This window comes from Nerophis ophidion, linkage group LG02 (genome assembly GCF_033978795.1).
Source record: "Nerophis ophidion isolate RoL-2023_Sa linkage group LG02, RoL_Noph_v1.0, whole genome shotgun sequence".
NCBI classification, from domain to species: Eukaryota; Metazoa; Chordata; class Actinopteri; order Syngnathiformes; family Syngnathidae; genus Nerophis; species Nerophis ophidion.
The window spans coordinates 72,229,401-72,243,427 of NC_084612.1; the positions used below are offsets into that span (position 1 = coordinate 72,229,401).

At 37.3% G+C, this 14,027-nt stretch overlaps 1 protein-coding gene across 3 annotated transcripts in view; it reads right to left on the reverse strand.

The window, feature by feature from the left end:
* Nucleotides 1-14,027, reverse strand: part of asic1b (acid-sensing (proton-gated) ion channel 1b) — a 401,531-nt gene that overhangs the window by 51,765 nt on the left and 335,739 nt on the right. For all 3 annotated transcript variants that reach the window (XM_061890082.1, XM_061890081.1, XM_061890080.1), the window contains one exon: nt 6,968-7,095. In XM_061890082.1, coding sequence (XP_061746066.1) covers nt 6,968-7,095 — 128 coding nt within the window. The remainder of the gene's footprint in view (nt 1-6,967; nt 7,096-14,027) is intronic.

Below are 14,027 nucleotides of genomic sequence, written 5' to 3' on the forward strand. Positions count from 1 at the left end.
GCAGCCATAAAATTCTAAGTTAATTAAGTTTATGAGTTTGAACATCAAATATGTTGTCTTTGTAGCATATTCAACTAAATATGGGTTGAAAAGGATTTGCGAATCATTGTATTCTGTTTATATTTACATCTAACACAATTTCCCAACTCATATGGAAACAGGGTTTGTAGATAACGTGTTTATCTATACTTACAATGGAGTCAGCGCATTGTTGTTAAGGCGGCCGCCTTAACGACAAAGAGAAACCCTATGTGTGTCAAACTCTGGCCCGCCGTGTAATTTCATTCGGCCCATGAGACAATATCAAATTAACATTAGAGCTGGCCTGTCGGTAACACTGCATTCACCACTAATACTCATACTTGCCAACCCTCCCGATTTTCAGTGCCCCTCTCGAAAGTCTCCCTGAACAACCATTCACCCGAATTTCTCCCGATTTCCGCCTAGACAACAACATTGGGGGCGTGCCTTAAAGGCACTGCCTTTAGCGTCCTCTACAACCAGTCGTCACGTCTGCTTTTCCTCCAAACAAACAGCGTGCTATATATATATATATATATATATATATATATATATATATATGATATATGCGGCTTCTACACACACACATAAGTGAATGCAAGGCATACTTGATCAACAGCCATACAGTCAATTTTGTTGTTCTTTGAACCTGTTCACTGCAATAATGACAATAAAACTCTATTCCATACAGGTCACACTGAGGGTGGCTGTATAAACAGCAACTTTGGCCTCTCTCCCAAAGTCTTAACTTAAACGTGTGGACAATGCTGAAGAAACAAGTCCATGTCAGAAAACCGACACATTTAGCTGAACTGCACCAATTTTGTCAAGAGGAGTGGTCATAAATTCAACCAGAAGTTTGTGGATGGCTACCAAAAGCGCCTTATTGCAGTGAAACATGTCAAGGGACATGTAACCAAATAATAACATTGCTGTATGTCAGGCCCGGGCAATTATTTTGACTCGGGGGCCACATTTAGAGAAAAAAAATGTGTCTGGCGGCCGGTACATCTATTTTTAAGAACCTTTATACAAAACCTCACAATAATGTCTGATTGAATGCTAAAAACGTAATGACAGAACGCCTTAAAAACATAATTTTAAATTTTTCTATGAAGGATAAAACACTGAATATTGACAAAAAATGAATGCCACGCCCCCTTTCGATCGTCACTTTTTACAATCAAGTGAAACGCAACAAAAAATGCAACAAACAGTGAAATATGAACACAAAGGGTACAAAATAAACCCACCTACAATCTGACATATCTAACATATAACTAAGCTTTAGAACTTTGTTGTGAAAAGCTCCTTCCGCATCTGCAGAAACGCTTCCCGCCCACACTGATTGGTGCCTCATCTGAGCTGCTGTTACTTACATTACCATGGTAACGGGTTAGATGACCACAGTAACTAATTAGATGACCATAGTAACTAATTAGACGACTATAGTAACTAATTAGATGACCATAGTAAGTAATTAGATGACCATAGTAACTAATTAGATGACCATAGTAACTAATTAGATGGCTATAGTAACTAATTAGATGACCATAGTAACTAATTAGATGACCACAGTAACTAATTAGATGACCATAGTAACTAATTATAGGACCATAGTAACTTATTAGATGACCACAGTAACTAATTAGATGACCATAGTAACTAATTAGATGACCACAGTAAGTAATTAGATGACCATACTAACTAATTAGATGACCACAGTAAGTAATTAGATGACCATAGTAACTAATTAGATGACTATAGTAACTAATTAGATGACCATAGTAACTAATTAGATGACCATAGAAACTAATTAGATGACCATAGTAACTAATTAGATGACCATACTAACTAATTAGATGACCATAGTAACTAAGTAGATGACCATAGTAACTAATTAGATGACCATAGTAACTAATTAGATGACTATACTAACTAATTAGATGACCATAGTAACTAATTAGATGACTATACTAATTAGATGACCATAGTAACTAATTAGATGACCATAGTAACTAATTAGATGACCATAATAACTAATTAGATGACCATGGTAACTAATTAGATGACCATAGTAACTAATTAGATGACCATAATAACTAATTAGATGACCATAGTAACTAATTAGATGACCATAATAACTAATTAGATGACCATGGTAACTAATTAGATGACCATAGTAACTAATTAGATGACCATAATAACTAATTAGATGACCATAATAACTAATTAGATGACCATAGTAACTCATTAGATGACCATAGTAACTCATTAGATGACCATAGTAACTAATTAGATGACCATAGTAACTAATTAGATGACCATAGTAACTAATTAGATGACCATAGTAACTAATTAGATGACCATAGTAACTAATTAGATGACCATAATAACTAATTAGATGACCATGGTAACTAGTATATCATCCATAAGCGCAGATTCCAACCATTGAAATACTTTGTACAGTTGAAGACTTCGAAAACATGACTTCACATCATAATGACAGCTACACTTTCCATCTTAAAGATCTAAAAAAATATATTTGGGAATGTCTGGCAGGCCAGATTGAAAAGCTTAAAGGGGAACATTATCACAATTTCAAAAGGGTTAAAAACAATACAAATCAGTTCCCAGTGGCTTGTTGTATTTTTTGATTTTTTTTTCTAAATTTTACCGGTCCCGGAATTTCCCTAAAAAAAGCTTTGAAGTGCTTGATTTTCGCTATTTGCGATGCCACTATCCATTTCCCTGTGACGTCATACAGTGCTGCCAATGTAAACAAACAATGGCAGATATAGCGACATTAGCTCGGCTTCAGACTCGGATTTCAGCGGTTTAAGCGATTCAACAGATTACGCATGTATTGAAACGGATGGTTGGAGTATGAAAGTATTGAAGAAGAAACTGAAGCTATTGAGTGAATAGCTATTGACGCTATTCATAGCCATAGCATGGCCGAATAGCTGCGTTAGCATCGCCGGTAAAATGTGCGGACCAAACGATCAGGACTTTCGCATCTTGTGACACTGGAGCAATTTAAATCCGTCGATTGGTAAGTGTTTGTTTCGCATTAAATGTGGGTGGAAGGAAATGTAATATAGTTGCAAATGCATCTGCAGGTTATCCATACTTCTCTGTGCCATGTCTGCTTTAGCACCGCCGGTAAATAGCATGTTAGCGTCGATTAGCATAGCATGTTAGCATTGATTAACTGGCAGTCAACATCAACAAAACTCACCTTTGTGATTTCGTTGACTTTATCGTTGCAAATGCATCTGCAGGTTATCCATACATCTCTGTGCCATGTCCGCCTTAGCACCGCCGGTATATAGCATGTTTGCATCTATTAACGTAGCATGCTAGCATCGAATAGCTTACAGTCACGCCGCAACCAAATATGTCTGATTAGCACATAAGTCAACATCAACAAAACTCACCTTTGTGATTTAGTTGACTTTATCGTTGCAAATACATCTGCAGGTTATCCATACATCTCTGTGCCATGTCTGCCTTAGCATCGCCGGTATATAAAATGTTAGCATCTATTAACGTAGCATGTTAGCATCGAACAGCTTACAGTCACGCCGCAACCAAATATGTCTGATTAGCACAAAAGTCAACATCAACAAAACTCACCTTTGTGATTTCGTTGACTTTATCGTTGCAAATGCATCTGCAGGTTATCCATACATCTCTGTACCATGCCTGCCTTAGCACCGCCGGTAAATAGCATGTTAGCATCGATTAGCGTAGCATGTTAGCATCGATTAGCTGGCAGTCAACATCAACAAAACTCACCTTTGTGATTTCGTTGACTTTATCGTTGCAAATGCATCTGCAGGTTATCCATACATCTCTGTGCCATGTCCGCCTTAGCACCGCCGGTATATAGCATGTTTGCATCTATTAACGTAGCATGCTAGCATCGAATAGCTTACAGTCACGCCGCAACCAAATATGTCTGATTAGCACATAAGTCAACATCAACAAAACTCACCTTTGTGATTTAGTTGACTTTATCGTTGCAAATACATCTGCAGGTTATCCATACATCTCTGTGCCATGTCTGCCTTAGCATCGCCGGTATATAAAATGTTAGCATCTATTAACGTAGCATGTTAGCATCGAACAGCTTACAGTCACGCCGCAACCAAATATGTCTGATTAGCACAAAAGTCAACATCAACAAAACTCACCTTTGTGATTTCGTTGACTTTATCGTTGCAAATGCATCTGCAGGTTATCCATACATCTCTGTGCCATGCCTGCCTTAGCACCGCCGGTAAATAGCATGTTAGCATCGATTAGCGTAGCATGTTAGCATCGATTAGCTGGCAGTCAACATCAACAAAACTCACCTTTGTGATTTCGTTGACTTTATCGTTGCAAATGCATCTGCAGGTTATCCATACATCTCTGTGCCATGTCTGCCTTAGTATATAGCATGTTAGCATCTATTAATGTAGCATGTTAGCATCGAATAGCTTACAGTCACGCCGCAACCAAATTTGTCTGATTAGCACATAAGTCAACATCAACACAACTCAAATTGGTGATTTCGTTGACTTTATCGTTGCAAATGCATCTGCAGGTTATCCATACATCTCTGTGCCATGCCTGCCTTAGCACCGCCGGTAAATAGCATGTTAGCATCGATTAGCGTATCATGTTAGCATCGATTAGCTGGCAGTCAACATCAACAAAACTCACCTTTGTGATTTCGTTGACTTTATCGTTGCAAATGCATCTGCAGGTTATCCATACATCTCTGTGCCATGTCCGCCTTAGCACCGCCGGTATATAGCATGTTTGCATCTATTAACGTAGCATGCTAGCATCGAATAGCTTACAGTCACGCCGCAACCAAATATGTCTGATTAGCACATAAGTCAACATCAACAAAACTCACCTTTGTGATTTAGTTGACTTTATCGTTGCAAATACATCTGCAGGTTATCCATACATCTCTGTGCCATGTCTGCCTTAGCATCGCCGGTATATAAAATGTTAGCATCTATTAACGTAGCATGTTAGCATCGAACAGCTTACAGTCACGCCGCAACCAAATATGTCTGATTAGCACAAAAGTCAACATCAACAAAACTCACCTTTGTGATTTCGTTGACTTTATCGTTGCAAATGCATCTGCAGGTTATCCATACATCTCTGTACCATGCCTGCCTTAGCACCGCCGGTAAATAGCATGTTAGCATCGATTAGCGTAGCATGTTAGCATCGATTAGCTGGCAGTCAACATCAACAAAACTCACCTTTGTGATTTCGTTGACTTTATCGTTGCAAATGCATCTGCAGGTTATCCATACATCTCTGTGCCATGTCCGCCTTAGCACCGCCGGTATATAGCATGTTTGCATCTATTAACGTAGCATGCTAGCATCGAATAGCTTACAGTCACGCCGCAACCAAATATGTCTGATTAGCACATAAGTCAACATCAACAAAACTCACCTTTATGATTTAGTTGACTTTATCGTTGCAAATACATCTGCAGGTTATCCATACATCTCTGTGCCATGTCTGCCTTAGCATCGCCGGTATATAAAATGTTAGCATCTATTAACGTAGCATGTTAGCATCGAACAGCTTACAGTCACGCCGCAACCAAATATGTCTGATTAGCACAAAAGTCAACATCAACAAAACTCACCTTTGTGATTTCGTTGACTTTATCGTTGCAAATGCATCTGCAGGTTATCCATACATCTCTGTGCCATGCCTGCCTTAGCACCGCCGGTAAATAGCATGTTAGCATCGATTAGCGTAGCATGTTAGCATCGATTAGCTGGCAGTCAACATCAACAAAACTCACCTTTGTGATTTCGTTGACTTTATCGTTGCAAATGCATCTGCAGGTTATCCATACATCTCTGTGCCATGTCTGCCTTAGTATATAGCATGTTAGCATCTATTAATGTAGCATGTTAGCATCGAATAGCTTACAGTCACGCCGCAACCAAATTTGTCTGATTAGCACATAAGTCAACATCAACACAACTCAAATTGGTGATTTCGTTGACTTTATCGTTGCAAATGCATCTGCAGGTTATCCATACATCTCTGTGCCATGCCTGCCTTAGCACCGCCGGTAAATAGCATGTTAGCATCGATTAGCGTATCATGTTAGCATCGATTAGCTGGCAGTCAACATCAACAAAACTCACCTTTGTGATTTCGTTGACTTTATCGTTGCAAATGCATCTGCAGGTTATCCATACATCTCTGTGCCATGTCTGCCTTAGTATATAGCATGTTAGCATCTATTAACGTAGCATGTTAGCATCGAATAGCTTACAGTCACGCCGCAACCAAATATGTCTGATTAGCACATCTCTGTGCCATGTCTGTCATCGCCGGTAAAATGTGGAGACACTCTGGCACATTCAATGGGGGTCTGGGGGCAGATTTCTTGCCACTTTCGCATCTTCGAGCCAGTGGTGCAACTTGACTCCCTCCCTGTTAGTGTTGTTACTCCCTCCGACAACACACCGTCGAGGCATGATGTTTCCATGGTTCCAAAAAATAGTCGAAAAAACGGAATATAACAGAGCTGAGACCCATTTTTGTAATGTGTTGACGTTCTGATGTCATCGCTTCCAGCGCGATAAACAGAAAGGCGTTTAATTCAACAAAATTCACCCATTTAGAGTTCGGAAATCGGTTAAAAAAATAAATGGTCTTTTTTCTGCACCATCAAGGTATATATTGACGCTTACATAGGTCTGGTGATAATGTTCCCCTTTAACGGGCCCCATGTGGCCCCCAGGGCCTTAATTTTCCCAGGTCTGCTGTATTTATACTTTCAACCCAGCAGATTTGCTCCGATTTTCAGTAAAGCCATAATCAAATCATAAAAGAACCAAACTTCATGAACGTTTGTGACCAGACTTCTACTGGTCTTCACATTCAGCAGAGACTTACTTACCCGTTGTTCTTGACAGGAGACAAAAGTCTGGAATCCTGGCGCCACTCCGAAGCCCAACTGATCAATGAAGGGAGGCTCGTCCTGCGTGTGGATCTGAACTTTGATGCCGGCTTCGAAGGACGTCTCATCTGGTGACAAGACGGGCAGCACTGAGACTGAGAGTAAAACAATCCCAAACTCCGCTGGCTGAAGTTATTAAGTCTCTCTCATTAATAATTCAAACAAGTTCAATGTGCGGCTCATTTAAATGCAGCTGCTGATTTAAACACTGTGGACGTTATGTTACTTTATATTACGTTACACACTGAAGTGAATTATATTTATAGAGCGCTTTTCTCTACTGACTCAAAGCGCTTTACATAGTGACCACAATATCTAAACCAGTGTGGGTGGCACTGGGAGCAGGTGGGTAAAGTGTCTTGCTTAAGGACACAATGGCAGTGACCAGGATGGCACAAGCGGGAATTGAACCCGCAACCCTCAAGTTGCTGGCCCGGCCACTCTACCGACCGAGCTATGCCGCCAGACAGTCAGTCTTCACAATTGTACTAAATTGTTTGGTTAGATTTACTTAGCAGTGCGATGCGTTCACAGACACTCTGGAAACACGCACTCTTGATGACTTTACAACCTGATACAACTTTGATTGTCCATGTTGGAGTATTTTACGAGGAAAGATGCAAATGTGTGCAAAGTGCATGCTGGGAAAGACGCGTCAGTAATGAAGAGTCAACAAATACAAACTGGGAGAATAACGTGACTACTGGGTGGTGAGTTTTTCCTTGCCATGATGTGGGATCTGAACCGAGGACGTCGTTGTGGCTTGTGCAGCCCTTTGAGACACTTGTGATTTAGGGATATATACATAAACAAATCACACATAATGTCCACTAGAGCAGGGGTCACCAACCTTTTTGAAAGCAAGAGCTACTTCTTGGGTACTGATTAACGCGAAGGGCTACCAGTTTGATACACACTTAAATAAAATGCCAGAAATAGCCAATTTGCTCAATTTACCTTAAACCAGGGGTGTCAAACTCTGGCCCGCGGGCCGAATTTGAACATCGACGATAAAGTTTGCAACTTTTGGTCGCTAACAAAAAAAGCCTGGCCTGTACCGGAAGTAGCGGACGATGTGTGCGTGACGTCACGGGTTGTGGAGCTCATCACATCTGAACATTATTTACAATCATGGCCACCAGCAGAGAGAGGGATTCGGACCGAGAAAGCGACGATTTCCCCTTTAATTTGAGCGAGTATGAAAGATTTGTGGATGAGGAAAGTGAGAGTGAAGGACTAGAACATGGGTGTCAAACTCTGGCCTGCAGTGTATTTTCATTTGGCCCTTGAGGCAATATCAAATTAACATTAGAGCTGGCCCGCCGGTGTTATACAGCGGCGGTGTCGCTGTAACACCACATTCACCGCTAATACTCATACCGACTCCCAAATTTCAGTGGTCCTCACGAAAATCACAGGGGGCAACCATTCTCCAAAATTTCTCCCGATTCCCACCCGGACAACAATATTGGGGGCGTGCCTTAAAGGCACTGGTCCTCAAAAAACCTTTCGTCACGTCCGCTTTTCCTACGTAGAAACGGCGTGCCGGCCTAGTCACATGATATATGTGGCTTTTACACACACACACACACGCTAATGCAATGCAAGCTTGGTCCACGAACATACAGGTCACACTGAGGGTGGCCGTATAAATAACTTTAAGACTGTTACAAATATGCGCCACACTGTGAACCAACACTAAACGAGAATGATAAGCAAATTTTGGGAGAACATCCGCACTGTAACACAACAGAACAAATACACAGAACCCCTTGCAGCACTACCTCTTCCTGGACGCTACAATATAAAAATTTATTATTAGCCTGTGGGAAAAGTTTATTTTGATATTTACCTGAGACGGCTGCTAATAGAAAAGAGGCATTCAATTTCTATTTAAATTGGATTTGATATGCCATTGCTATTTTGAAATTATTAGTATTATTTGAAACTCGATTTTGCACGTCACTAAAGTTATGTAAGTCTGGCTTGTTCAATATTCAATGCAAAACTTGTTTGGGTCCCGATTAAAAGGTTAATTTGTTCAACCAGTTGAACATTTTGGCCCATTCTGTATTTGAGTTTGAGACCCCTGCCTTAAACTCTATGTTATTATTAATAATTAATGATATTTATCTTTGTGGAAACACTGATCCTCTTAATGATTTCTTACAATAAATATATATTTTTAATGACATGTTTTAAATAGGTTAAAATCCAATCTGCACTTTGTTAGAATATATAACAAATTGGACCAAGCTATATTTCTAACAAAGACAAATCATTATTTTTTTCTAGATTTCCCAGAACAAAATTTTTAAAAGAAATTCAAAAGACTTTGAAATAAGATTTAAATTGGATCCTACAGATTTTCTAGATTTGAAGACATATTTCACAAATATTCTTCGTAGAAAAAACAGAAGCTAAAATGAAGAATTAAACTAAAATGGATTTATTATTCTTTACTATAAAAAAATAAATAATTTTACTTGAACATTGATTTAAATTGTCAGGAAAGAAGAGGAAGGAATTTAAAAGGTAAAAAGGTATTTGTGTTTAAAAATCCAAAATTCATTTTTGAGGTTGTATTTTTTTCTCTAAAATTGTCTTTCTGAAATTTATAAGAAGCAAAGTAAAAAAAAAATGAATTTATTTAAACAAGACCAAGTCTTTAAAATATTTTCTTGGATTTTCAAATTCTATTTGAGTTTTGTCTCTCTTAGAATTAAAAATGTCGAGCAAAGTGAGACCAGCTTGCTAGTAAATAAATACAATTTAAAAAATAGAGGCAGCTCACTGGTAAGTGCTGCTATTTGAGCTATTTTTAGAACAGGCCAGCGGGCGACTCATCTGGTCCTTACGGGCGACCTGGTGCCCGCGGGCATCACGTTGGTGACCCCTGCACTAGAGAGGGGAGTTCATGCGGAAATTGTTTGGGAATGCTGGAGAGGGAAATTTAAATAAAGTGTGGAAAATGTGGGATGACAGAAAGGGTTTTTGGAATGAAGAAAATTGACGACGTTGATGTTTTTAATGCCGGAATGTTTCGAATCGTTTGAGAAAAAGGTAGAAAAATCATTTTATTAATGCTGAGTTTTTGGCACGGAAAATGTGACATTCTAGGAAAAAACACGGGTTTTTTTTGGAATCAATCAGTCAATCGATCAATGTTTACTTATATAGCCCTAAATCACTAGTGACTCAAAGGGCTGCACAAGCCACAACGACAATCATATATATATGTGTGTATGTATATATGTATGTATGTGTATCTATGTATGTATATATGTATATATGTAAGTATGTATGTATATATATATATATATATATATGTATGTGTATGTATCTATGTATATATGTATACATATGTGTATGTATCTATGTATATATATATGTATGTATGTGTATATGTAAATATGTATATATATGTATATGTATAGATGTGTATACATGTATATATGTGTATGTATGTATATATATATGTATGTTGATATATATATATATATATATATATATATATGTATGTATGTGTATCTATGTATGTATATATATATATATATGTATGTGTATATATGTATGTGTATATGTAAATATGTATATATATGTATATGTATATATGTGTATATATGTATATATGTGTATGTATGTATATATATATATATGTATGTTGTATATATATATATATATATATATATATATATGTATGTATGTGTATCTATATATGTATGTATGTGTATATGTAAATATGTATATATATGTATATGTATATATGTGTATACATGTATACATGTATATATGTGTATGTATATATATATGTATGTTGATATATATATATATATGTATGTGTATCTATGTATGTATATTTATATATGTATGTTGATATATATATATATATATATATATGTATGTGTATCTATGTATGTATATATATATGTATGTATGTGTATATGTAAATATGTATATATATGTATATGTATATATGTGTATACATGTATATATGTGTATGTATGTATGTATATATATATATATGTATGTTGATTATATATATATATATATATATATGTATGTATGTATATATATGTATGTATGTATATACGTATGTATGTATGTATATATGTATACATATGTGTATGTATCTATGTATACATATGTATATATATGTATGTATATATATATGTATATGTAAATATGTATATATATGTATATGTATGTATATATGTGTATATATGTATATATGTGTATGTATGTATATGTGTATGTATATGTATGTTGATATATATGTATATATATGTTTGTATCTACATATGTTGATATATATATGTATGTATGTATGTATGTATGTATATATATATGTTGATATATGTATATATGTATATATATATATGTTGATATATATGTATGCATGTGTGTATGTATATGTATACATGTATATATATGTTAATATATATGTAAGTAAGTATATATATGTATATATATGTGTATATATATATATATATATATATATATATATATATATAAATGTATGTATAAGTGTATATTGCTATAAAAAGTGTGATTTCCACATTATGTTCCTTTCCTTGTTTATTTGACCAATTTTCCCTAAAAGACTAAAAAGCGTGTTTTCATCGGATTACTCCATTCTTGGACTCCTACAATAATTGACAGCTGGACTTACGGGCAAAATAGGGATAATTGGGAAGGTGAAAAAAGTCAGACTGTTCCAAATATTTTCATGCGTAACTAAAATTTGTCCATTCAATTTTTAATGGGAAGTGTGTCAGAGGAAATGTGGATTCCAGGAAAACGTGATTTTTTGGGTTTTTTTTAGAATGTGTCGAACAATAACCGTCAAAAGAACGGAGCATTTTGGCATTTGGGTTGAGAAACGTGAAAGAAGTAGAATGGGTCGGAGCGAAGCTAATGAATAAGCTCTTCTGCATCACCACAATAATGTGCAAAGTAAAACGTGCACTATGTGTGCAAGACGCTGCCACTCCCCTCCTTTGAAGCGTTCCATCGTTATAAAGACATTATATATTTACACTAAAGCATTTTAGCAGATGATGTCACAGCATGTGTGTGTGAGTGTGTGTGTGGTGTGCACGACACAATGTGTGTGACAAATGTTTTAAATAAACATGTTTTTCAGAAGTTGCCTTCCATTGACTTTGTGTCTTGATAAATGACTTTGACTATTTTTATTGATTCCTGCAAGGCACGAAATTGAACTTGCAAGTTAGAACACAATTAACTCCCCGCCGCAAACAAGTTATGTGAAAAAGAATAAAAAATAAAACCAATTTCAGCATCTTATATCTGATCCAGGGTACGTCTGAACATTTTTTTTTTTTTATAACTAAAGTTTATCTAAATGACTTTGTAAGTAACGTCGACCAATCACAGTTTGTGTTACATTTGTTTTTAAAATAATTCTATTAATGCTGAATTGTTGGCATGGAAAATGTGAAAGTCTAGGAAAAAAACAGTTTTTTGTTTTTTTTTAATCAGTCAATCAATGTGTATTTATATAGCCCTGAATCACAAGTGTCTCAAAGGGCTGCACAAGCCACAACGAAATCCTCGGTTTTAGAGGGCAGTCGCTTAAGAATAATTATATCAACAAGCTGTTTTGCTCGATGGAAGCCATGTTTTTCAACCAAACATGTGCTTGTTGCTCTTGTTAAAGGGGAACATTATCACAATTTCAAAAGGGTTAAAAACAATAAAAATCAGTTCCCAGTGGCTTGTTGTATTTTTTGAAGTTTTTTCCAAAATTTTACCGGTCTCGGAATATCCCTAAATAAAGCTTTAAAGTGCCTTATTTTCGGCTCTCTGCGAAGACACTGGCCATTTCCCTGTGACGTCACACAGTGCTGCCAATGTAAACAGACAATGGGAATACCACAGCAAGATATAGCGACATTAGCTCGGATTCAAACTCGGATTTCAGCGACTTAAGCGATTCAACAGATTACGCATGTATTGAAACAGATGGTTGGAGTATGAAAATATTGAAGAAGAAACTGAAGCTATTGAGCGAATAGCTATTGACGCTATTCATAGCCATAGCATGGCCGAATAGCTGTGTTAGCATCGCCGGTAAAATGTGCGGACCAAACGATCAGGACTTTCGCATCTTTTGACACGGGAGCAACTTAAATCCGTCGATTGGTAAGTGTTTGTTTCGCATTAAATGTGGGTGGAAGGAAACGTATTATAGTTGCAAATGCATCTACAGGTTATCCATACATCTCTGTTCCATGTCTGCTTTAGCACCGCCGGTAAATAGCATGTTAGCATTGATTAGCGTAGCATGTTAGCATCAATTAGCTGGCAGTCAACATCAACAAAACTCACCTTTGTGATTTCGTTGACTATCGTTGCAAATGCATCTGCAGGTTATCCATACATCTCTGTGCCATGTCTGCCTTAGCATCGCCGGTAAAATGTGGAGAAACTCTGGCACATTCAATGGGGGTCTGGCGGCAGACACTTTGGCATCTTGGGGCCAGTGGTGCAACTTGAATCCCTCCCTGTTAGTGTTGTTACACCCTCCGACAACACACCGTCGAGGCATGATGTCTCCAAGGTTCCAAAAAATAGTCAAAAAAACGGAAAATAACAGAGCTGAGACCCGGTGTTTGTAATGTGTTGAAAATGAAAAGGGTGGGTGTGTTACCTCGGCAACGTCACATTCTGACGTCATCGCTTCCAGCGCGATAAACAGAAAGGCGTTTTATTCGCCAAAATTCGCCCATTTAGAGTTCGAAAATCGGATAAAAAAATATATTGTCTTTTTTCTGCACCATCAAGGTATATATTGACGCTTACATAGGTCTGGTGATAATGTTCCCCTTTAACTTGTGTAAAACTTGAGCATGACGGCTTTAAAAACATGGCTGCCAGGCGAAGTCTCTTTGCTGGGACACGGGCGGGACTTGGCAACTAACCTTCCATAAGTCATTCAGGACGTTTCCATGCACTAAACTAGACACATGGAAGC